The sequence below is a fragment of the Phascolarctos cinereus genome, unplaced genomic scaffold, assembly GCF_003287225.1.
Source record: "Phascolarctos cinereus isolate Bilbo 61053 unplaced genomic scaffold, phaCin_HiC Scaffold_2;HRSCAF=192, whole genome shotgun sequence".
NCBI lineage: Eukaryota > Metazoa > Chordata > Mammalia > Diprotodontia > Phascolarctidae > Phascolarctos > Phascolarctos cinereus.
In genome coordinates this window covers 269,042,165-269,068,867 of record NW_027555625.1, presented here as the reverse complement: position 1 = coordinate 269,068,867, position 26,703 = coordinate 269,042,165, and the positions used below count along the sequence as shown (strand labels likewise).

General features: G+C 39.4%; 1 protein-coding gene across 5 annotated transcripts in view; it reads left to right on the top strand.

The window, feature by feature from the left end:
- STXBP1 (syntaxin binding protein 1) overlaps nt 1-26,703 on the top strand; it is a 127,221-nt gene that overhangs the window by 21,588 nt on the left and 78,930 nt on the right. The window contains exon 1 of one of the 5 annotated variants that reach the window (XM_020965755.2): nt 10,356-10,550. The exons of 2 other annotated variants lie outside the window; for them this stretch is intronic. In XM_020965755.2, the coding sequence (XP_020821414.1) occupies nt 10,514-10,550 (37 nt within the window). In that variant the 5' untranslated portion in view covers nt 10,356-10,513. Of the gene's footprint in view, nt 1-10,355; nt 10,551-26,703 lie in introns of those variants that run through there. 2 more of the 5 variants (XM_020965760.2, XM_020965756.2) reach the window with 2 other exon arrangements.

Here is a 26,703-nt window from a genome sequence, read left to right as displayed (position 1 = left end):
TTAAGGGCTTTGGCCAAAGGCCACTGGGAAACTTAGAGAGCAAAGAGTATGTGTAATGAAATCTTTAACATAAGTTATAAAGATAAAAATAGACTCAAACTAGACATAGCTTCTAGGTGCCAAACTAGTTTATATTTCAGAATGAATTTCGGAAAAGAAATAACACTTTCTATTTATATGGCTCTTTTTTATTTTTGGTTTCCAGTTAGGAAATGCTACCAATATAGATTCTCACCTCCTTTGAAACTGAAGAGTTTTAGAGAGTTGCCTAGTGGACAGAGATGTTAAGTTACTTGCTCAGGGACACTCAGACAGTGTGTATTCCAGACAATACTTGAACCCAGGTCTTTCTGACTCAGATTAGCCCTCTCTATCCACTACTCCATGCTACCTCTTGCTAATGTGGCACTTGACTGTTTATAAAATACTTCCATGAGTATTATCTCATTTGATACCCACAACAACCCTGTGTGTGGTAGGTGGGGCTGGAATTATTATCCTGATATTACAGATGAAGAAACAAGGCCTAGAGAAGTGAGGTGACCTCATTAAGGTCACCTAAGTAATAAATGACAGATCCAAGGATCAAATCCAGGCGTTCCATCTCCTGGTGTGAGACTCTTTCCACTCCTCCAAGCTGGATCGACAGACCAAGAGATCACCTTGCCACTTTAACTGTAGCCACTTTAACAGTATCTCCTGAAAGGATCTTCGTTCATACTTTGAAGTGGACAATGAAGCTTTTGGCAGAGATGCCCTAGACAGAGTGGAAAGATTTTATCTCTCAGGTATCTCTTAGCAGTTTCTGTTTCTCCTTTCTTGAAAGAAAATCAAGGATCCTGATATTATATTTACTAAGAAATCTGAACTCAGTTCAATTCAGTTCAGTAAGTTTTTCCCTAGGAATTCTACTCCTGAGCTCTCATCTAACTCTTCTTGCTTAGCACAGTGCCTGACACAGAGTAGGTGCTTAATAAATGTTTATTGATTGATTATATCTTGATTTCAGATGCTGGGAAACTGAGGCCCCTTGCCAGTGAATGCTGCTGGCCTGTCTCATAAAAGGAGACAGCTGCAGATTATATGGTGCTCTGGCTTCTTAAGACACTTTACCAAAATGTTCCTTATTCTCCATGACAACTAAGTAGCTATCAATAAACTTCTTAATGAAAGGAAAGAGACACATAAGCCATGTTGTAAAAAAAAAAAAGGAAGAAGAGGAGGAGGAGGAGGAGGAGGAGGAGGAAGTGATGTTCAGCACTTTGAGGCTCAGTATAGGAGGGAGTAGAAACTAGTCAAATTCATTTGCCCTGATGAATATAATGTAGAGAAATTAACCCTGGACCAGGAGAGCACAATTAAAATCTTGGCCTTGGGCAGCTAGGTGGTGCAGTGGTAGAGCACTGGCCCTGGATTCAGGAGGACCTGAGTTCAAATCCAGCCTCAGACATATAACACTTACTAGCTGTGTGACCCTGGGCAAGTCACTTAACCCCATTGCCAAACCAAAAATAAAATAAAATAAAATCTTGGCCTTAACACAAAATAGTTACTTGACTTGGGGCAAGCTACTTCCCCTGTCCAAGACTCAGTTTCTCCATCAGTAAAATAAGGGCATAGGATTGTATTTCATTTCATTCTATTAAACATTTATTAAGCATACATTGTGTGCAAGGTTCTGTGATAGGTACTGGGTATTCAAAGACAAAAATGAAATGGTCCTTGCCTTCAGGTAGCTTATATTCTCCTGGAGCAGGGGAAGGTTGTGTGTGCATGTGCATGTGTGCGACATGTGCAACATTTATACAAGTATGTATAATACAAGGTCAGTTGGAGAAAGAAGAGAGTCCTAGTGATGTAGAGGTATTAAACAATGTTTCACAAAGGGGGCAGAGTGTGAAAGCGGTCTGGATGACCTCTAAGTTCCCTCCTAGCTCTAACATGTTACAAGTCAATGCTAATATTCTGTTATCATTACGGTGTAGAGGAGACCCTGGGTTTCTTAAATGCGACACCAGGAGGATTCTAGGAAACTGGGATGACTATGGGCATGAGGCTAGTGATAAACTACAATTCAGTTCAGTCGCAAGTCAAGATATCATCCTCGTGGTGTCATTGGTTCTCTTTGAGAACGAAGGATGAACAACGATAATAATTTGTGTTGTCTAAGAACCTGCCTAGCTAAGTTGGAAGAAACTAAATCATGAGGTTGGCCAAGGTGTAAATGGACTTTTTGACCAGAAGAAATCTTAAAAGAACATTTGTGATATTGAAAATATTAAAGTGTATACTTTTTCATGAGCAAGATGAGTTTGTCAGTGTGGAGACTTCTTCCTAAGGTAGAGATCAGAATCTATTTATACCCTCTCGGCCTGTGCTACTCTTCTCTATATCATCCTGTAAAAACTTTCACTGGAGGCTCACCAGCCAAGCTGAGGTTCTTCTTTTAGATGTCGTAACACATTAATGGATAACATAGGCTGTCTCTCTCCTTAACTATGCAGCTGACCATTTTTGTTCATAAATATCGTGGGTTAAACTTTTCTATTGCTTCTCTTATGCAATTTTTCATTACCCACTAGGGGTATGAACAACTTATTACCAACAAGGAACAGGTAGAGTATCAATTATCCCTTGCATTTGCTATATAGCTTGCCCACCTCTTTTTCTCATCACACATCTTTCTGGTTACTTCCTTTGCTCTGCTCTTCCCACACAATTATTTATTGATAATACGTTGGGACAGGACTATTTCATTTTGGTCTTTGAATCGCAGAAATATATATATATATATATATATATATATATATATACACATATACACACATGTATGTGTGTGTATGTGATATATGTGTGATATACACTTATACATACGCAATATAATACATATATGTATGAATACATATATACATATATGTGTATATGTATATACACATATCTCAGCTTTATGGGATTGTCTGTTCAACTGCATGTCATAGTCTGGCCAATAGGCATTTTTTATCCACTTGTTTTTCCTGTGTGCATAGGTAGGCAGAACTCTTGAATAATTATGTGCCTTACATTTAGTACATATTTACTTACTGTAGTATTTTAGGACTTGGTGCAATCAATTACAATGGCATCTGAAAACAGGAGTATCTGGAGGATTTCACCACCTTTAAGCAGTATCTGACTTGGATACTGCATTGGACAACCTTTATGATAGTGGTAAACATTTTTTGGCAAGCACACACTTCCCAGTTTTAAACCTGCCTTGATATTAGTGATCAGAGGATCACTAAATAAAGTTATCTCTTTTGTTACATCTTTCAAGTAATCTTGTTCAGTTTTAACACATGCTTGGAGACCCTTTATTGGAGATGAGCATTTATGATGGTGTTTTGCCATATCAAATGCTTCTTTATGGTCAAGAAACAAGAAGTATCTTGTAAGCTTTGTACCTTTTAGTCAACTGTGTGACAATTAAAATGTGGTTTGTTGTAGACTATTGTTTGTGAAAGCCTTCCTTTTATTTTCTCAAAATATCTTTACCAAGGATGACCTCAATACATCTGTAGATTAATCTGATGAAAGTTTTGAAAAGATAAGAAATTCATTGTATGTGTATGTAGTTAGTGACATTTTCTCAGTTGCCTTTCTTCAGTAATATTTATTTTATCTCCTTACCTCTTTCAGGTATCTTGAGAATGGATCTTTCTGTACCTTCAAAATTGTCTTGCCTCCAGCCCAGACCTTTGTGTACACCTGGTCTCCTCCAGCACCTTTTCTCATCTTTGTCTTATTTAGAGCCATTGCTACTTCCTCACATGGCCAATTGGGAACTGTGATGTTAGAACACCGAAGTGATGGCTTCATTGTCATTGGTAGACAAAAGTTTATTGCAGAAATCTTGACAGATCTTTTTCACTCTTTGTCTGTTTGTTGTCCTTCTAGTTTTGCCCTGAAATGCTCACAGTATGATCTGGTTTTAATGGGGCCACTTGCCTGTACTTTGTGTAACCTTGTTTTCCTTCTGTTGCTTCTTACTGTTTGATGATTGCTCATCATAAAAACGTTTCATTGATGCCTTTTGTTTTTAAGCCACAGTCATTTCTGAAGATGTAACTCCCTGTCTTACACTAAATCTTCTCTGGCAACCAATGTGACGCCCCAACCCCCCTCACCTTACCCCTTCAAAACAAAATTCCAAGTAAGAAAAACCAATTGATCCTACTGCATCTAATGGCATATGACAAGTTCTGTACCAAGAGTCTCTCCTCTTTGCTAAGAGAAGAGAGAGGTTTTGTTTCATTGTCTGTTCAGTAGTACTGAGATCGGTCATTATTTTTCATCAGAGCTTAGCCATCTTTTAGAGTTGCTTTCATTTACATTATCGTAGCCATGTGTATTATTCTCTAGATTTGGCTCCCTTTGCATCATCTTCTAACATTCCTCAAATATTCTTCATATTAATTGTTTCTTATGTTCCATTACATTCATATATCATAATTTGTTCAGGAATTCCCCAACTGATGCTTATTCATTTTATTTGTGCTCTCTGTCACTACCAAAAATACGACTGTGAATATTTTTGACATAGATAGGTAAGGTCTTTCTCCCTGTCTTGAGGCATATGGTCTGTAGTGGTATCACGAGGTCAAAGAATATGAACAATTTAGTGGTTTTTCTCATATAATTCCAAATTGTTTTTCAGAATTGTTGGACCAACTCATAACTCCAACAACAAGGTGTTAGAGTGTCTGTCTTTTGGCAACGTCTCCAACATTAAGTATTACTGTTTTATGTCACTTTTGCCACTTTATGAGGTAAAAACCTTAGAGTTGCTTTAATTTGTATTTTTTTTGTTAGGGATTTGAAGCATTTTTCATATAGTTGTTGACATTCTTCTTTTGAAAGCTATTATTTCATATCCTTTGACCATTTATCTATTGGAGAATTACTTTTGATTATAATTACTCAAAATATTAAAAATATTAAACACTCTCTGTACACAGCTCATTATTCCTATTACATAGATATGAGTTCTAGATTTATGATACTGTGGTCACAAGATTTATTATACTATGGTATATGAATGCATATATATGCACATGTTATTTATATACACACATGTATGTATGGATCTATGTGTGTATATGTGTACACACACATAGTATATAAAGTGATTGAAAACAGATCGATTGTTCTGATATGGTGATATCCTTCTCTGCATGTCTCCTGACCCTAAGATCTTTAGATATGGTCAGGGGATTCCTGAGGCAGTTGTACTCATAGCTCATGGAAAGAAATAGAAGGGAGTATCTGTACCCCATCTCTGAATCAAGCATTAATTACCTAAGTAGCTAGGGGGTACAGTGAATAGAGAGCTGGATCTGTAGTCAGGAAAATATGATTTCAAATCCAGCCTCAGAAAGTTACTAGCTGTGTGACCTTGGACAAGTCACTCAACTTCAGTCTGCTTTATAGTTTCCTCACTGTAAAATGGAGATAATAACAATAAGATCCCCTTGTTTCACTCTTTTGGTATTCCAAGATGTCTCTTGTCATGAGTTTCCTTATCTCCCATCCCCTGCACCTCAGCGACTCTTCATATCCTTTTCTCCTGCCTCAAAGGACTCTCCTCTTTGCTGACATCAGCTCTTCGCTTGTGTACTTGAATCCTCCTTCTCCAAAATATTGCTTCCCTGATCATTATTTCTGTCTCATCTTGAGTCTGTCCCTTACTATTGGCTCCTCTCTTCCTGTCCACAAACATGGGAAAGTCTTATAGAGTCTAAGGAAACCTTTCCTGGACTCTCCTTCCCCTTCAAAATATTGTTCTACACCTATCTTTGCCTTCCTTGTTGTATTTCCATAAAGAGTAACCTATATTTCCTGCCTCTGTTTCCTCCCCACGACTCACTCTTCAGTCCCATGAAATCTGGTTTCCGACCCCATCACTCTACTGATACTGTTCTTTCTAGTGGCTTTTTGGTTGCTAGTTCCAGGGTTTTCTTAGTTCTCATTATACTTGGCTAGTCCCCCAGCTCTGGAATACTCTCTCTCCTCACCTCTGCCGCATAGGATGCTTAGCTTCCTGCAAAGCACAGCTTAGGCACAAACCAACATAGGAAGCCTTTTCTGAGCTCCATTACCTTCCACATATCACTTTGTATTTGCTCTGTAAAAACTTTGTTTATGTTAACTGTATATATGCTGTTTCTCACCCAGGAGAATGTAAGCTCCTTGTATCTCCAGTGCCTAGTATAGTGCCTGGCACATAGTGGGTATTCAGGAAATGCTTGTTGAGATGAATTGAATATTTGACACTGTTGAACACCCCTTCCTGGATCTCCTTTCCTGCTTTGACTTCCTTGACTGTACTTTTTCCTGGTTCTCTTGTCTGATTGCTACTTATGGATCCCTTTGTCAGTTCACACTCTTCCCCATACATGAAGCATGGACGCCCTCCCCCTCCCCAAGGCTATCTTTTCTTTCTTCTCTTCCTGTTCCTCCCCCTCCTTCTCTTCCTTTCCTTCTCCTCTTTTTCCTCCTTCTTCCCTCACCCCATGGTTTCAATTATCTCCTCTTTGTAAGTGACTCCCAAATCTATATATCTGTCCCTCACCTCTCCTCTGAATACCAGTTCCACACATCCAACTGCCTGGATGTTTTGCTCATGCCTCACATTCAAAATATTCTATATAGGACTAACCATATTCCCCCATTAAACCTACCACTACCCTTCTAACCATAGTAAACACTAAATAAATGTTTAGGTTAACAAGGGCTGAAGTGTAAGAAAAGTTCTTTGGAAACCAAAATGCTGGAGAAATGTGAAAGATTAAATACTGACTTACTTCATGCCCACTTTGCCTACTCACCTGCTCATTCAACAATTTCTGTCAATTATGCCAAACATCCTGAAAAAGATGATAGTAAATGCCCAGTCAGGGTTTCCTCTCACAATGATCCCCTTTAAGACTTAATCTCTAAGAATACATGGAATCTAAAAGTGGGAATCATCTCTATTACAACCCCAGTCCGGCAGAGAGTATTTGGGAATACATATTTATGGTGAATTATACCAATTGATCTGGAAAGGAAGCTTGGGGCCAGATCGCTGAAGTCCTTGAATGTCAAGCCAAGATGTTTGGACTGTATTCTGTAGGCAAAAGGGAGTCAGTGAAGATTTCTGAGCCAAGGAATAGCTCGATGAAAGTGGCATCTTAAGAAGATAAATCTGGCAACAGTGTACTTCAGTATCTTGGATACAAAGATGTCGCATAAACTACCTTTGGATCAGGAACATTGAGGGGAATTATATTAGTGAATTTTATTCCATTCAATCATAGAATTCAATCATTGAGTTGGAACAACTTTCTGGATCATCTGATCCAATCAATTTTAAACATGTGGAAAGAAAGGAAAGAGTAAGTTAAAATTAACAACTTACAATTATACTGGCTTTTACCCATGTCCAGAATGCTCTTTTTCCCTGCTTCTGTCTCCTGGCTTACTTAAAGACTCAATTGGAGTCCCACCTTCTGAAAGACTTTTCTGATTTCCCCCAAAGAGAAATCTCCTGATCTCTCTCCTCTCTTCCCCTCTTATTGGTAGTGTCTTCCTGCTGAGATTATCTCCCATTCATCCTATTTATATCTTATATGAGCATAGTTGTTTGCATGTTGTCTTCCCCATTTAATGGCAGCCCTTTGAAGGCAGGGGCCATGTTTTTTCTTTTCTTTATATCCCCAGCAGTTAGCTCAGTGCCTAGCACAAATTAAGTGTTTAATAATGTTTGTTAGCAGACTGACAATTAAAGGTTTAAAAATCACTTTCCCCAAAATAAACCAGTGAGTGGGAAGTATAAATATTATTATTCTGATTTTACAAAATGAGGAAACCAGAGAGAGTAAGTCATTCACCTATGGACACACACCAATAGTGAGTATCACAACTGGTATTTGAACACAGATCTCTGAACCTCAAGTTCAGGGCTCTTTTCACCAGAATAAAACCAAGAATGAAAGAAAATGAGAAACTACTTGCCCAGCTTCAAGAAACTTTTATTAAGCAGATTCAGGGGCCCTTAACCTGGTCCCTAGTGAGTGTATTATTAACATCATAAAACCACTACAAATTCAGAATACTCTGGGTGTCATTTTAGGTACCAAGGGCTGAAACGGCAAAATGAGCTGAACCTCAGAGGGGTGAGAAGTAGCAGTATACTGATATTGGAGACAGATGTTTTGGTAGAGCTGGAGGTGGGTGGGGAAGGTAGGTCAATTCAGATGTCAGTTAGAAACCAAGATAGCTTTCTTCTTTTTTCTGTCACTTAGTTGCAGTGTGGTTGGAATAATTGAAGTTGGAAGAGCTGAACTCAAATTCTGGTCTGCTTCTTACTTCCCTTGGACAAAGCTGGTCTCAGCTTCCTTGTCTGTAAAATAAGAAGACTGGACTCTGAATTTCATGGTCCTTTCCAGCTGTCTGCTATGAGCTAAAACTGCTGTTAACGTGTGCCCTTGGGGCTAGGCTTTTCACTACTGGGGCCTCAGTTTTTTCATGTGTAAAATCATGGGGTTATACAAGATGATGTCCATGTTCCCTTTTAGCTGTAGATCCAATTATTTCATATTTTCTTTTCTCCAGAAGCTCACAGAAGTCCCCCCTCCCCCCTTCATTCTTTGTCTCTTGACTACTAGTAGGTCTGGGTCACTTTCACAGAATTAGTATTTTCTTTGAACATTAAAAATGTTATCCTATAAATACCTCATTCTGTTTCCCCTAAAAGCTATTGGCTGATGATCTGTATTAGCAGAACAGTGTTTCTCTCAAGAAGATTCATAATCAATCATCATTCTTCTCATCAACATTCAACTCCTAATTGCTAGTCTTTCCTAAAGAGAGAATTGCTTAGACATAGGCCTCACTTGCCTTCTGGGAGCTCACCCCATGTTAACTGTGTATTGTACTTGCTTACTTTCCAAAGGGCTTTCCCCGCATATTTCCTCATTCTATTCCCACCAGTACCTCTCCAGATGGGCAGACAGAAACAAAATGGTAAACCAAAACAAGACTAGCTGGCAAAAATGTTTATACCATGGACAGGTCAGGGTCAAGCGCCCTCTGGGAAGTGGGGTAGGAGGGTCTCCTGCGGAAGGTAACTGTACAATTGGGCCGTCTGGGGAGCAGGAAAGTGAGATGCAGGTCTCCCCTTCTCCAAGTAGGTCAGCATCCAGAGGGCACAAATTGATTTCTCTTTGCCATTTCATTCTGTTCCAATCTAACAAATATTTTTAAAGCTCCTCTTAGTACCAGTCAATGTACTTGGCACTACGGATAGACAAAATGAAAAACAGTCACTGACCTCAGGGAGCTTACATTCTACTGAGGGGAACATAATATTTAAATAGATAAGATATACTCATATTTGAGGAGGAGAGGGAGCAGCCACTAACAACCAAGGGGGTCAGGGAAGGATTCCAGTAGGAGATAGTACATGATGAGCTTTGAAGGAAGATAAATATTTAAGAGGATGAAGAAGTAAGGAAGCCATATGTGTGTGTGTGTGTGTAGCTTCTGCAAAGGCGAAGAGGAGGCAGATTTCAGTGCATATTTCGGGGAAACCTCAAGTAGGTCAATCTGGCTAGAATATATAATAGGGTAAGGTGGGGGGGAGGGTAAGGTGCAGTGAGAAAGGTGCCTACAGCACCAGCACCTAGCACAGAGTAAACATTTAATAAATGTTTAATAAATTCGATTATAAAAAATGACTGGACTGGGTCAGAGCCATCGCTGGGGCCAACAACTCGGTTTGTGCTTCTGGGCAAATCAGGAGAGATCAAAGAATGGTAGGACTGACAGCTGGAAGGGTCCTTAGAGGTCATCTGGCGCAAACTCCTAATTTTAGATAAGAGGAAGATGCGCGTTCCCGGGCCTCCGTTTCCCCCTAGGGGGGTTCAGCATCGCTTTCGGTCCATGAGAAGGGAGCTGGATGCGGTCCTTGCGGTACCACCGCGGCTCGAGGCGCGAGTGCGCATCTCAGGAGGACAGAGACCTCAACCTCGCTGCCTCCGCCGCAATAGCAATTCTCCTCGGCAGACGGAGAGGGCGGGGCAGGGCGGACTCAGGGGGGAGAGGGTCGGGGGGAGCCAGAGCACCCCTCCCAGGCTCAGGCCCGAGGTAGAAGCGGCCGCGCTTTGGGATCAGGCCCACGGCGCACGCCCCCCTCGGGCATCCGCCCCCGCCTCGCGCGGCCCCCCCCGCCCCCGCCGCCCCCGCGGTGGGCCGAGCCGCATCCCCCGGTTCTCGGGCTCAGAGCGGCGCGCTGATTGGCTGGGAAGCGCGCGGGTGACGCGCGTGGCGTCGCCTCCCCTGCGCGCGCCGATCCTGCCGGGCGGCACTGGCGCCTCAGTCAGCTGAGCGCGCCGCCAGAGCAGGAGTCATCGTTGCCGCAGCTATAGCTGCTGCTGGAACCGTGTGAAGAGGGAACCCCAGCTGCCTGCTCTTCACTGCCCCCCAGCTCCCCGCCATGGCTCCCATTGGACTCAAAGCAGTGGTCGGAGAAAGTAAGAGTCCCCACCCCTCCCTTCCCCCCATCGATGTCCAAGACTGGCCGGGGGCCTGAAGGGTGGGAGGGGGCGCTTTTCCTTCCCTTCTTCTCGGGACCGGGGCTGGGGAGCCGAAGGAGAGGGGGTGAGTCTGCAGAGCTGGGGGCGGGGGGCGCGCTCCTCGGATGCTGCGCGGTGGGCACTGCGGCTGCGCCGGCCCGCCTCCCCCACCCCTTTTTCTAAAGATGGGACCATCAGAAAGGAGCGCGGGGGTAGAATTTGAGGCCGGGGTGGGGGAGACCCTCGGAGCAGCCGCAGAACCCGGAAATCCGAGATGTCTGCCAAGCAGCGGCTCCTAGCAGCCCCGCAGTGCTGCTGGGTCTGGCCAAAGCGATGGGTGGTGCTTAGCAGGGAGCGTCCCCGTTATAAAACTGCCCGGGGCTGGGGTGGCCGTAAATAGAGGTGGTTGGTCTCTATGGGAGAAAACCCGGGGATCAGCCCCTCCTCTCTTCGCCCCGCTCGTGTCAGTGTCTGCGCTGCCCTGGGGAAGAGAGACCTTTCCACTCGAAATCCTATGATGCCTGTGAACTGAGCTTTCCAGGGAACAGCATCTTTCCTCGCTCTCTTCTCCCCCCCACCCTCCGTTCCCCCTCCCCTTCGTCTCTGTTTCTCCAGCACCTCTCCTGGGATCCGCCCTACCCCAACCCCTACCCCGTCCATTCTTGTCTGTGTCAGCGATTTCCAGGGAGAGAGGTCTCTTCTATCAGAGCGTTACTCGGATTCACACCATCCACCCTTAGCCCCCTCCCAATCTCTTTCCCAGCCTCCTAACGCTGTTTGCCACCTCCATGGGAGAAAATCCTTTGATCTGAGCTCTTCTAAGATGAAGCGTTTTTCCCTCTATCCCCCTCCCCCCTGCTTGCTTAAAAAAAAATTGTGGGAGAATCGTGATCAGAGAAATTACAGTCGCATCCTCCCCTCTTTCGCCTTCCCCTGGTCTGGGGCATTTGAGCCTGCCGTTATCTCTGCCCAGGGCTGCAGAGGGAACCACCTGGGATTAGCCCAGCAGAGAAATGGAAAAAAGCCTTTCCCCCAAACCATTTGGCCCTCTCCTCGTATTTAATGCATCTTTACTTCAAGGAAAGCACCTTATCGGGGTCCCCACTCTTCATGTTTTCTCGGAGCAGGGAGGTTGTTTTTGGTGGCTTTTTCTTACAGTGCTGACTGGTGGATCTGCAGTCTGCAGTCTCTCTGGCAGGTCAGAGAACTGGACTGTATGTTGTAGATAGGGCAAACCGCAGCTCTGTAGAAGAAATTAATTACTTTATTATAGGCATTTCACTGGTAATTTAGTTGAGAGGTATAACTTTTTAGTAATTTGGGGTTATATGTACATGGTGATATGTGACATTAGAAAACAGTTCTTCAGGGCAAAGTGTCGTGGTGATAAATATTTTTAAGTGTGTGGAAAATAGGTTTTGGGCAGCATTTTGGTGGTCTTGATATCAGATAAGGGTTACATTGTGCCTGAATCATTTACTGTGCAGAGAAATTGAATCTGAGCTTTACCTTTGTAAAGAGAGGAAATGAGATAAAAATGGTGGAAGTCTAGTGTTTCCTTTCAAATGATTCTCTCCATATGTGATCCCTTCATTTTAAATGGATACCAAAACAGTAGATTTTTATTTTATTGTAGTTTTCTCTTTCATTTGTACAATAAATACTTCCACAGAATATTGTGATGCTCTCCCTTACTTAAATTATCATATTTTCTTCAGAGAAAAAATGTGAATTAAAAACAAATTGAACCATTAAAAATTATTTTTTCTTCCCTCTCTTACTCCTTTCCTCCGCCTTTAAACCCAAGACTGTACATGTGGACATGCTCTATTAGGTTTATTTTTGTAAACTCTGTAGGTTAGAGCTGGGAGAAACCTTTGAAGAGCAGCTAGTCCAGTTCTCTCATTTCATAAATGAGGAAACAGGCCCATGGAGGTGAAGTGACTTGCCTAAATGTGTAACTCTGTAAAATGCTAGTAAATTTCAACACTGGCCAGAGAGAACTACCTTCTCTCCAATTCCATGGATGAATTCAAGCTATATGCACTACTTCTGTATTTTCTTTTAAAAAATTTGTTAGGGTACAGACTATAACATATTATGTATTTAATTCATTTACTTTCAGTGTTGATATTCCAATACTGTAGTTGCTAAGACCATTAAAAGCAACTTTTGCATCCCTTTAACTAGGGGGTTCCATATGGTTCTTCTTAATTTCATGTATAGCCCTTGAAGCAATTGTAAAGAAAAAAATTGCCAATAAAACTAAACAAATTTTTCAGTGAATCAAAAATGAAATAAAAAATATTTTGTATACCAGTGAGTAAATGTGTGTGTATATATATATGTATATATGTGTATATATATATATATATACACATATATATATATGTATATACATATATATATGCATTTGTCAGTTCTCTTCAGTATAACAGATGAGTTAGATTTTGATAACAAATTTCTCTCACCCTTAGCTGGTGATACTGGTACATTTTGGCTTCCCTTCATGGTCAAGTTGACCGCTTTAATTTGATTCTAGAAAAAAAAGTCTGAAATTAAAATAAATACATAATTAACATATTTCTCTGAGATAAGTTTTCTTCTGTGGCAGGTAGTTCCAGGTCTTAATAAAATTAGTGGAAAACTGGCCAAAATACTGAATGCGCAGTGTGCAAATAGACTAGAAGCTTGGATTCTTCAGTTCTACTGTTAGTTCTACTAAGTTGGCATACTAAATTGAGTTTAGAATTTATAATTAGAGGAAATAGGTTTTAATCCTGGCTCTTCTGTGCCCTCACTGTGTGACCTTGCAATGTAGATTATGCCCCTATTTGGGCCCCAGTTTTCACATCTATAGAACAATATAGATGATTTCTAAGGTCATTTTCAGTGTCCAATCTTATGGTCCTATGAATTGAATATGTGACTGAGTCATAATTTCCTTGGGGCTGTACTTTTCACTCTGTAAAACAGATAAGAATCCTTGCAGTTTACCTTGTAGGAATAATATGTGAGTAAATGAAAAAGTTGAAATTTTGCTGAGAAAGATTCATATTATAAAAGACATTTTAATTCATTACTCTATCTTGAAGACTGGCACTTATCCCATTTCACTAATTTTTCATGTCAGTGTGTTAGAAGGACATGAGGACCCCAAGGTATGTTTATAGGTGTACTTCACCTAACTCATTAATTGATTTCACAGGAACAGCCCTGTAGGGAAAACAGTATTATGGAGCATTTAGTGACTGGTGAGGAACAAGAATTAGAATCGGCCTAACGTAGAGCCTGATGATATTACCTGGAGGGTGGGGCAAAGTAGTCCTGAAGTTATAGTGGGTGTAGTTTTACATTTTATGATAACGTACATTACATTTTATTTCATAGTTGCTAGTTACACCTACTTCACATTATACAGGAATCACTTATTTTTTATTTGTAACTGAGAAAATAGTTTTGGAATGGGTACTGAATATGTACTTGTTTTAAAGAAGGTTAAAGTTTGTAAACTATAGAGATGAGAGGGAAACTTACTAGCCTCTTCTACTCTCAGAAAGAGCTAAATCTAAGTAATTCTTATTCTTTTTTTTTTTTTTTGGCAAGGCAGTTGAGGTTAAGTGACTTGCCCAGAATCACACAGCTAGTAAGTTTTTTGTGTCTGAGACTGGATTTGAACTCAGGTCATCCGGACTCCAGGGCTGGTGCTCTATCCACTGAGCCACCTAGCTGCCCCAGTAATTCTTATTCTTACAGTGTGTTTTTAATAAAAATTTACATGCTACTCCAGAAAGTACCTATGATCTAAAATATTCCAAGATAAACAATTTGCATTGAATTAGTTTTCTTAATAGGTCTGGTTTTATTAAATTGAAAAGCATTAATAATGAAAATGGAAATATCAACCAACTAAGCTTAGATCTTACATGCTTTTTCAGGTTTTTGTGCCTATTATATTTTCTTCACCTTCCTTTTCATGAGTCTTTTTCTCATGACTTTATATTCTGTCCTTTTAGAAAATTATTTTTTATCATAGTCTTGTTTCAAACGTATTCACTGCTGCCTCAGTCCCACAGTATCTTAATTCCTGGTACACTTGATCATATGCTAAAATATTCCTTATTGGCCCTGACTTTATTTCATATACACTAAATATAATATACTCTCTTTTTTTTGTATTTCCATATCCTCTATAATAGGGGTTCTCAGTGTATGAGCTGTAAACATCTGAGGGTCTTCAAAGGGTCCATGAAACCATATGTGAATCCATAAATAAGCAAACATGCCTTTTGTACAATAGATACATGTCTCTTACATATTTGTATATTATTTTAAAATGGCATAAGTACTATTGTGATTAATAAAATAAAAATTCATTCAAAAGTTTTGCTGAATTCATAGTAACTTTTTATCATGTATTTTCTTAATGGATACTAATAGTATTCTCTTGTGGGGGTCCTTGGAGTTTTTAGACATTAAAAAATATTAGGGGTCCTTATACTTAAAAGTTGGGAACCACAGCACTACAAATTGTTCTCCTGGGACCCTGGACATTAAATATTCTGCTGTCAGGTTCTTGTTCAGGTGTTCAACCTATTGTGTGCAAGGTATGGTGCTAGGTGCTTTCAAAATATTATCTAATTTGATCCTAACTATAATTCTGGGAGGGTGCTATGATTATCCCTATTTTACATTTGAATAAGATGAGGTTTAGACACTTGCCCAGGGTCACACAGCTAGTAAGTGTCTGAGGTAGAATTTGAACTCAGGTCATCCTGACTCTCTCCTCCCCTGAAACCACACTATTAGTTTCCTGGGTGAATAAACCATACTGTGTTCCTAAATTTCTCCTTTAAGTTTGAGGCTTCTTTTAATTGGTATTCTTCAAATTTGACTTTGCATACTTTTCTGTTGTGATTTTACTAGTCTGTGTACAATTCTTGTCTTTTTATGCCCTAGTTTCTAATTTTTTAAAATCGCTTTTTCATGCCCTTACATTCTAGGTTATTTTTTGTTGTTGGGTTATTTTTGAAAGATGCTGACCTTTCTCACAGTGAATGTAGGTGAGGAAGAGAAAGCTAATTTTATCTTAATCACTTTCCCTATCTTTCCAAAATTTTCAATATAAAAGCATGAAGTGCTTATCATTTTCACTTTTCTTTGGAGGATACGTATGTTCTACTGCCTTTACTCATATGTAGATGTTATGCTTCCTGGGGGATTAAAATGAATCTCTCTCAGCCCAATTTAAAAGCAATGTCTTTTAAAACTTTATATGTAAGTAATATTTCAGTATGTGTAATGGAAATTGAATGAAAAAATTCACCCTGCATTTATATTACTTTCAATGAGCGCCTCAAAGCATTTTTAAATGAAGTTCTATAGGACAAAAAAAAAGAATCTTTGAAGAAGCAGGTTACATTTGATTAAAATTTCAGTGGTTTTGTTGGCATATACATGCACACACACATATGTGTATATAATTTATTTAACAATTAAAAAAATCAAGAAATATGTGTTAAGCATCTTGGTACAGAGAACCAAGATAGCTGTGTGGGGATCAAAAAGTTTAGATAAGACAAAATTTCTGCTCACCAAGGAGCTTTCAATTTAGCAGGATGGTAAGCCGTAAACACTTGTAAGTAGAGTGCACAGTATTAAATGAGAAATGAATTAAAGAGTTACAAATAAAGTGCCACCACAGTTCTGAGGGGGAAGATTGCAAGCTGAGAAACCAGGGAAAGGCTTCCTGGAGGAAGAATCCAGATAGTGGTCTAAAAAATAAGTAGGAATTCAACAGGCTAAAAAGAAAGAGACTGCTATTAACATCACCCTCGAAATTTGTTTTGAAGCGCCTGGGAGGTTTGAAGTTGAGGCTTAGTATTACTTGTTCATTTTATGTATAAACACTTTTTTTTGTAAAGGGCTTTGCATGTTGATGTATATACATATATATATTTTTTTTAGTGAGGCAGTTGGGGTTAAGTGACTTGCCCAGAGCCACACAGCTGGGAAGTATTAAGTATTATGTGTCTGAGGCTGAATTTGAACTCAGGTCCTCCTGACTCCAGGGCCGGTGCTCTATCCATTGCACCACCTAGCTGCCCGTGATGTATATTTTAAATGGTACACCAGGAAAGGTCAGGATGGAGTTTTGTGTCAGGGGATTAAAAGCTTACATTTTGATTTTTTAGTAAAATTTTACCCTTGTTTAGGGTCAGACAGGATTTAGAGGACATTAAATTTCCTAGGTGCAAGTATTATTCTCAGGTAACAGAGACAAAATGAACTATAAGAGATTGTGACTTACCCGATGTCATCAATGCGTCAGTGGTAGGGCTAGGAATAGAAACCAGAGTGTCTGACTCTGCTGCCTGGATCTCCTTGTTTTGTGTCCCGATGTCCTTTCATTTTTCATCATGCTGGTGAAGGTGTTATAATGTATAACTCAACCTTAAAATAACTTCTATGTTAGAGGCATTAAAAATAAAACTATTTGAATGAATGCTATATGCCAGAGTATTCAAAATCACAGAATTGGAGAGTTGGAAAAGAACTCAGCAGCTGTCTGTACACCCATACGTGAAAAGAATCCCTCACTACAACATAGTCAACCAGCGGTGGTCCAGTCTCTGCTTGTTGAAGACCTGCAAGGACGGGAACCTGCTTTTCCCTGGAGGGAGAATCTTCAGGCTATGGACAGATATAATTGTGACGAAGTTTTTGCTGACTTCAAACCTGATTTACCTCTTTGCAGCATAAAGCCATTGCTCTTGGTTCTGCCTTCTGGGCCAAACAGAACAGATCTAATAATGCCTTTTCATATGGACCCACGTAACCCGTAGCTGTACCAGCTGTGATTGTTTTTTTTTAATTCAGTTTTATTTTCAGCTCCAGATTTTCTCCCTCCTCCTCTCTCTTTCTTATTATTGAAAAGGCAGAAAAAAACAAAGCCCATTGCAAATATGTGTAGTCATGTAAAGCCAATTCCCATATTAGCTATGTCCCCCCAAAAAAGAAAGAATGCTTTGATCTCACTGGGTCTGTCATTTCTCTATCTGCGGGGGGTAGTTCAGCCCTTTGGAATTGGGGTTAGCTGTTGTGCTGATCAGAGTTTCAGAGTCGTTGAGAGTTGATTGTCTTTGCAGTGTTGTTGTTATGTTTTCCTTCTGGTTCTGCTCAGTTCACTTTGCATCAGTCATCCAGGTCTTCCCAGATTTTTCTGAAAGCATCTGCTTCATCATTTCTTACAGAACAATTGTATTCCATGCCCTTCAAATACCATGACTTTTTCAGCCTTTCTCCAATTGATGGACAAGTCCTTAGTTTCCAATTTCTTTGCCACCACAAAAAGAATTGTCATAAACATTTTTGTACATTGTGGGTCCTTTTCCTCTCTCTTTTATTTCTTTGGGGTGCAGACCTAGTAGTACTATCCCTGAGTCAGAGGGTATGCATAGTTTAGCATCATTTTGGGCATTGTTCCAAATTGTTCTTCAGAATGGCTGAACCAGTTCACAGCTCCACCAACAGTTCGTTCAGGTACCTACCAAGTATGATTGTGTCGTCGTGGCTGGGTCTCTTTTTTGTGTGTGTCATAGACCTTTTTGGTAGCCAATGAAGCCTGTGGATCACTTCTCAGAATAATATTTTTAAATATATAGGATTATAAAGAAACCAATTATATTGAAATATTTTCAAAATATTTTTAAAAATTAGTTCATAGACCCCAGATTAAGACCCCATGGTTAGGAGTAACACATGGGGAAATGTTTTCAATTTGACAAAAAGGTAAAATTAAAATCTCAGTTTTAATTTCCTTTTAAGGATATACCCCAATAAGAGGGTTTTTAATGCTTAGATCAATTGATGTAGTACCTAGCTTCATAAATCATCAAAACATTCTTCATCTAAGCGTTTAACTTGAACTTTGTTGTTGTTATTCAGTCATTTCTGATTCTCCATGACCCCATTTTTGGGTTTTCTTGGTAAAGACACTGGAATGGTTTGCCATTTCCTTCTCCAGCTCATTTTACAGATGAGGAACTGAGGCAAACAGGATTAAGTGACTTGCCCAGTCTGAGGCATGTTTGAATTCATGAATATGAGTGTTCCTGATTCCAAGGCCAGTGCTATATCTGCTATGCCACCTAGCTGCCCTTAACTTGAAGTAAGATGTTCAAAGAACTCAAGTTCTTTCTGTGACCATATTCATTTAACAGGAAAGTGTCAAAGATTATGAGGCTGAGTCTGGCCTCCCTGATCATGTCTGCTTTTGACCTGTGGTTTGTCTGGCAAATGAGATTTGTATCAGACTTTAATCTCAATTTCAGGGATGATGAGAACCAATAAAATGATGTATGTGAAAGCAGTTTGAGATATGTGCTTCTGTACATCCTCAGAGTAGCTGTGTACTATATAGGAACCCTTTTTTGACACCTGGAAGAGGAGAGTTGAGGCAGAAACTTGGGTTTCATGAAATCAACAAAACAATGTGCAAGAGGGTAGCATTGGTCAGGATTTACAGATTATTGTACAATTTAGTTTGAGTGTTTTGCCAGCTAAGTAATAAATATATTGGTCAAGACAGAGGGAAAAAAAGGTGTACAGGCTGCACAAATGCAGAGGTAGGAGAGGGAATAACAAATCTGGAGCAAACAAATTTTTGTTTTGGCTGGAGCACAAATGACATGAAGAGAAGTATAGGTGGTGTGAAATCAATTAACAAAAGTAGCTTGGCATTATTGTAGAGGGTCTTAAATGCCTGGCAAAGGAGTTTATATTTTATTTCCATAAACAATTGAAAATTATCAAAGGCTTTTGAGAAGGGGAGGGAAGTGGTCAGACTTGTGCTTTGGAAATATGTTGGAAGCTGTGCAAAGACTCCATTGGAGAGGGGGAAGAGTAGAGGCAGAGAGAGCAAGTGAGGAGGCTATTCAGAGGCTTCTCAGGAGGAACTAAGCTAGTAGCTGTGAGTGGATGGGAAGGGACATTTGCAAGAGCCTATGAGGTGGACTTGATAGAACTTGGTAGTTTATTGTATATAGTGATTTAAATAGAAGAAAGAGTTAAAGATGTCTCTTAAATTTTGAGTCTGGGTGAGGATATGAGGAAGATAGTAAAAGATGCAGGTTTTAGGGAAAGATGATGTCATCAGTTTTGTATATTTTGAGTTTGAAATGTTTGTGGGACATCCCAGTGGAGATAACTGGTGAGCATTTGGCAATGTGGGATTGTAGTTCACTGGATCTTCACTTGAAATATAGATTTGGGAGTCATCTTCATTCAGGTTATAATTGAAACCACGGGAATGAAGTAATGAAGGGAAAGGGTGAAATGATGATGATGATAATAATAATAATAATAATAATAATAATAATAATAATAATAATGATAGCAGACATTTATCTAAGGCCTCAAACTTTGCAAAGAACTTTATGTAAATCTTATTTCATCTGAGTCTTATAGTCGCCTCTTAAGATGAGTACTACAGTTAAATTATTATCCCAATTTACAGATGAGGAAACTGAAGCTCAGGAAGATTTAAGTAATTGAAGTGACATCTAGTCGGTGTCAGAAGTGGAATTTGAACTCAGGTCTAACTGATCCAAGTCTAGCATTCTATCCACTTTGCCACTCTGCCTCTCACAAGTATAGAGGGAGATGCCTAATATACAGACCTGAAGGGATACCTGCATTAAGGGATTAGGAGGAAGGTGAAGGACCATAAAAAGGAAATTGAAAAAGAACAGTTTGACAGTTAGGAGTAGAATGAATAGAAAATGTCACCGAACTCAAAAAAGGTGACACTATCAGGGAGCCATTTAAAGCCTTCCACAATCTGACTTCTATGTACCTTTCAGCCTTATTTCAAATTATATCCCTTCATGAACACTACATTCCAGCTAAATTCTATGACTTAGCCGTTCCCCAGACTCTGTACTTCATCTTCTACATTTTTACACTTAGACAAGCCATTCCCCATGCTTAGAGCATTCCCTCCTCATTTTTTTCTTTCTTTCTTTTTTTTTTTTTTTAGGTAATTGGGATTAAATGACTTGCCCAGGGTCACACAGCTAGTAAGTGTCAAGAGTTTGGTCTGAGGTCACATTTGAACTCAGGTCCTCCTGACTTCAGGGCTGGTGCTCTGTCCACTCCACCACCTAGCTTCTCCATTCCCTCCTCATTTCTACCTCTGAGAGTCTTTGTTTTCCTTCAAGGCTTTTGTTATACTATTGTGTCCGAAGGAGAGTTCCTTAAGTTCCTTAAGGGCAGAGACTACCTTGCTTTTATCATTGTACCCTCAGCTTCTAGCACAATGCTTTCACATAGTAATAAATTATAATTATTTGTTTATTTGTTGACTTCCCTACTAGATTGTAAGTACCTTGATGGCAGGGGCTGTCTTTTGCCTCCTTTTTTATAACCAGCACTTAGCATAGTGCCCAGAACATAGCAGATGATTAATAAATTTTGATTGATTGATTGATTGATCTTCTGCTATCACTTAGCAACTTCTCCTTTGAGCATCACTCCATCCATATTTATCATCCTGTCCAGATCCTGGTAGTAGTAAATGATAATTATTAATAAATGGTGTTTCTGGAATAAAATTGATGTATTGAAATTGTGGTCAGTTAATGTTAAGCGCGGCAGAACGGAACGGGCAAGGAGGACAAAGACTAAGAAAAGCACCAAGTACTAGATGTTCCTTCTCTCATGCTCCCAGCATAATTGACCAGGAAGACAAGTAAGCCTACTGTTTTCTCACTATGTCTAAAATGCAACTCATCTTTCTCCTTAAACTTTCCCTGCCTCCTACCTTCCATATTACTGTAGAGGGCAACACTGTCCTCCCAGTCTTTCAAACTGGCAACCTAGGAGTCATCCTGGACTTCTCACTATTTCTGATCCCTCATCCAATCTGGTGCCAAGACCTGTTGATTTCACCATTGCAATATCTCTCAAATATGCCCTGTTCTCTCCTCTGACAGTGCCACCACTCTAGAGCAGACCCTTATTTTTTTTAGCTTAGTAGTGGGTCTGCCTGCCTCATGTTTCTCCCTGCTCCATCCAGCCACTAAAGTGATTTTGCTAAAGTGCAGGTTTGATCATGTCACCCTCCTACTCAATTAATTCCAGTGGCACCATATTGCTTCCAGGATCAAATACAAAATGCTCTCTTTGGCATTTAAAGCCCTTCATAATCTAGTCTCTGACTACCTTTCCAGTATTGTTACACCTCACTGCCTCACATGTATTCCTCAATCCAATGATAGTGGCTCCCTGGTTGTTCTACGAATAAGACACTCCATCTCTCAGCTCTGAGCATTCCCTCTGGCTGTCCTTCATGCCTGGAATACTCTCCCTCCTCAACTCTACCTGCTAATCTCCTTGGCTTCCTTAAGTCCCAACTAAAATTCAGCCTTCTACAAGAAGTCTTCCGTAACCCCACATAATTCCAGTGCCTTCCCTCTGATAATCCTGTATATAGCTTCCTTTGGATATATGTTTGTGTTTGTTTTCTCTTACATTAGATTGTAAATACCTTGCTGGCAGGGGCTGTCTTGACTCCTTTTGTATAGCCAGCACTTAGCATAGTGCCTGGAACATAGTAGGCAATTAGTAAATGTCTCTTCATTGGTGATTTATCTTCTATCACTTAGCAACTCCTTTGAGAGTCATTCCATCCAAATTTATCATCCTGTCCAAATCCTGGTAGTAGTTATCTGTCACTCCTAGGCCATTCTTTTTCCTTTCATCCCTCCACTTCTGTTATTTCCATCCGAGGCTTTACCATCTTTCTGGGTTTGCAACATCAGAGTCATCCTCTGCTCTTCACTCTCCATCATTAGCTTCTTTCCATAGCTAATTAGTTTATGTATCTGTTGATTATGCCCCCACAGTATCCCTAGCATTTGTTTCTTCTTTTTACTCACATAGCTACTACCTTAGTTCTCTTGCTTAGATTTTCTTTATTTCTATGAATAACATTTTTTCCCAGTTACATGTAAAAATAATTTTTAACATTAGTTTAAAAAATTTTTGAGTTCTAAATTCCCTCCCTCTCTTCTTCCCTTCTCCCTTCCCTGAGAAAGGGAATTTGAAGAAATTTGATATAGGTTATACGTGTTCTTGCTTAGATTTTCAAAATAGTCTCCTAATTGTTCTCTCTGTGTTCAGCCTTTCCCCTCACCAACCAATCCGTTATCCACAGAGCTGCCAAATTAGTATTTTTAAAACAGCTCGACTACTCTCCTACTTAAGAAACTTCAGTAACTTCCTATTATCTTTAAGATAAACTACAACTTTCTCTGGTATTTAAACTCTTCAAAATCCAGCGCCAATCAGTCTTTCTGGATTGATTTCACATTATTCCCCATCATGGACTCTATATTTCAGCTAAATTGGGCTACTTGCTGTTTCTTGTGCATGACATTCTATCTCTTGCCTCCATGCCTTTGTAAGACTGTCCTCAATGCTGGAATGTTCTTTCTTACCTCTGCTTAATAGAATACTTGGCTTCCTTCAAAATACAGGTCAGGTGTCATCCCTTACAGATCTCTCTTAATTTTCCTAATTGTCAGTGATCTTCCCACCCCACCCCCAAATAACTTTGTATTTATTATGTTTATGTGTGTGTATATGTATGTGTATTTATCTATGGATGTTGTTTTCCCTTTGGGGAATGAAAGCTGATAAAAGTTTTCACCTCTGCAGTGCCTAGAGCAGTGCCTTGTTTTATAGCAGACACTCAGTAAATGCTTGTTCAATTGAAAAGACCATTGGATTTCACAATTAATAGGTCATTTATGGCCTTGGACACAGCTTTTTCAGTAGAGTGGTGATACAGGAAGCTAGATTGCAAGGTTGAATGCCTGGGTGATGAGAAAGTGAAAGTGATAAATCCCAGCTCTGCTACTTACTATCTGCTTGATCTTGGGTGAATCAGTTTACTTCTCTGGCCTTCAGTTTCCTCATTTGTAAAATGAGGGGTTGAAATATCTGATTTCTAAGGTCCTTTCCATACAGAAATTCCATGAGTGGAGACATTTCTAGAAGTTTAGTGATGTAGGGGAAGAAAGAAGAAGGGTGGTAGACTGAGAGGGTATCCTTGCAAGTTTTTTTTTTTTAAATTGGTGACATCTGAGCATATTTGTAGAGAGAAAAGAGGAAGAAGTTGAAGATAGAGAAGTTCAGTGGAGCAGAGTACTTTAGGAGATGGGAAGGAATGAAATCAGTGACACATATGGAGGCCTTTGCCTTACCAAGAAGGAGGGACAGCTTATCTTTTGAGGCTGGTAGGAATAAGAAGAGGATGGGTGAAAAGAGATATTTTGAGGTGTGGAGGAAGAAGATAGTGGAGCATGTGCCAAATGACTTTCACTTTTCTCAGTAAAATAGAAATCAAGGTCATCTGCTAAAATAAGGAGTTTGGGGGCTTGAAGAAGGGAGAAAATAGGGAATATATACTGTGAGGTATGTGATAGGGAGTTAATCAGAGATTAAAAAAAAGAATTACGGTGTAACTGGTGAGGCCACAATTGAGATCACATAACATGAACTTGGAGTAGACCAAATCTGAGTTTGTCACCTGATCCAGCAGGGCTTGATGGTACTAGTGCAGAGGTTCCCAAACTCATTTGACCTTTTAAAAAAAAATTATTCATTGCCCCCCTAGACATCTACTTTCTTGAGCTCTTTAATTTTTTTTTAAACTTGTATCATTTCAAAAAATATATAATTTTTAAAAATGATATCTTAAATTTAATAATTTATTGTAAATTTGTGGGTTTTTCCTGCATTGAAATTTTGATGACACAATATTGCATCTTGTAATATATGTAGTATATATACTATATGTATAAAACATATAATATATATAACACATATATAGAGTATCTTATTGTAAATAAGTCATTACAGGCACATATTCCTGCAGATGCATGCTGGACTTCCCAACAACACACAGCATGCTCACCTACCAACACTTGCTTGTTAAGACCTGTAGGCAAACTTGACTAATTGCATTTTATGTTTTTATTTGGAAAATAATGTAATCACTACAGCTTTAACTCTGTTACAAAACAGATGAAACATATACTAATGGTTTTTCAAAATTTTCTTATGCTTCCATTACCCCCTTATTTTTATTCAATGCCCCCCAATTGCACCCAAAGCTAATACCGACCCCCCATCATTTTAGTGCCCCCCACAGGGTGGTATCGACCACTCTGGGAACCTTTGTGAAGGCAAATGGTGAGAAGTGAACCAGGGTTGGTGATTAGTAGGGCAAGAACATTAGAAGGATCTGAGGGCAAGGCATTCAAAGGTGAACAATTAATTGTTGAAAATTCTTTAATTAAGGTCAAGACTGTGAAGGGAGGAAAGTAAAGAAAGCTAGAACAAAAGTGATTGGAAAAAATAGATTCAGGAATTCAAGATTCAGGGTTATCTTTGACTTACCATTCTTTCTCAGTCTCCTTTGTTATATCATCATCATCTTCTTCTCACTCACTTCAAATCCTTCAGGATTCAGTGTCCTTTTATTTATGTTTTCTTTGGTGACCTCATCAATCAAATTTGTTAAGCTCCTACTCTGTTCTAAACTCTGGGGATGCAAAAAGAGACAAAAGACAATCTTTGCCCTTAGGGAGTTTAATTCTAATGGGAGATTAGAACAACTCCCATTGTATGCAACAGTGTATGCAAAGCAAAGAAGATGAGAAGGCACTGGAATTAAGAGAAACTAGGGAAGGCTTTCCCATATAAAGTGGAGTTTTAGTTGAGATTTAAGGAAGCCAACCAGGTTAGTAGGTAGGGTTGAGGAGAGCTTTCCAGGCGTGGGGTCAGCCAGGGTGATTGCTCAGAGGAGAGATGGAGTGTCTTATTTGTAGAACAGCCAGGAGGCCAGTGTGATCATCTCATATGCATTGTGTCTATAAAAATGATTCCCAGATCTTTATATCCAGTCCTAATATGGCTCTTGTATTCTAGTCCAGTTTTACCAACTGCCTTCTGGATATTTCTACCTAGATGTCTGGTAGGCATCTCAAATTTATTATATCCAAAAATGGAATTAATATTTTTCCCCAAATTCATCCTTCTTCTATATTTTAAGGGCACCACCATCCTTACAGTTGTCAGGTTTTCAACCTTGGAGTGATACTTGATTCTTCAATTTCTTTCACTCTCCATTTTTAATCAGTTATTATATCTTAGTCATTCTCTCTCTCTGATATCTATCATCTATCCCCTTCTTTCTATTCACAGAGACTTTACTCCAGTTCAGGCTTTCATCACCTTTCACTTGGACTATTGCAATAGCCTCCTAATAGGTCTCCCCTTTTCCAGTCTTTCTCCTGTATGCTCCCTCTTTCTTGTGGCTAACAGATTGATATTTCTAAAACACAAATCCAGCAATATCAGCCTACACTCAAAAATTTTCAATGACTTCCTGTTTTTTTTTTTTTTAGGATAAAATATAAAATCCTTAGGCTGATGTTGAAAGTCCTCAGCAGTATGGTTCCCATCTACCGTTCTGGTCATTTCATATTACTCCCTTTAATTTACTTTCCATTTCTATCAGACTGATCTAATAACTGTTCCCCAGAATCTGTCTAATTATCTGATCTTGGTATGCAGATACCTACAGTGCTAGAGCAAAGGTAATTAACTGTGATTCAGAATGCAAATGGTCAGTTCTTTGTATTCCTTTCCTTATTGTATTTTTGATTGCAGCTTATAATTTACATTAAGGTTGACCAGGTTAGATGAAATTGTTCAAAGTAAATGGTAATTTAATATTTCTCAAACCGTGGGAATATGTTTATTCCTGGGAAAGTGCAAGTCTCTTGAGGACTGAGGAATAGTTGAGAGAACACAATAAATAATTGTTCCTCACTCGTGTAGGTCTCAGGAAAATGTACTCTGGGATATAAAATGGCTTTTTACAAAATGGATTCCTGATATTTGACAACCATGGTCTTTATGTGCTATGCTCCTTAGTGGAAATGATTCATCCAGATAAATGAGGCAACTATTTTCCTTCTATTTAAAATAAGGAATGGCTAGATAGTGAATTGGTGAGGGAGGCATTTTTTTAGCCTTT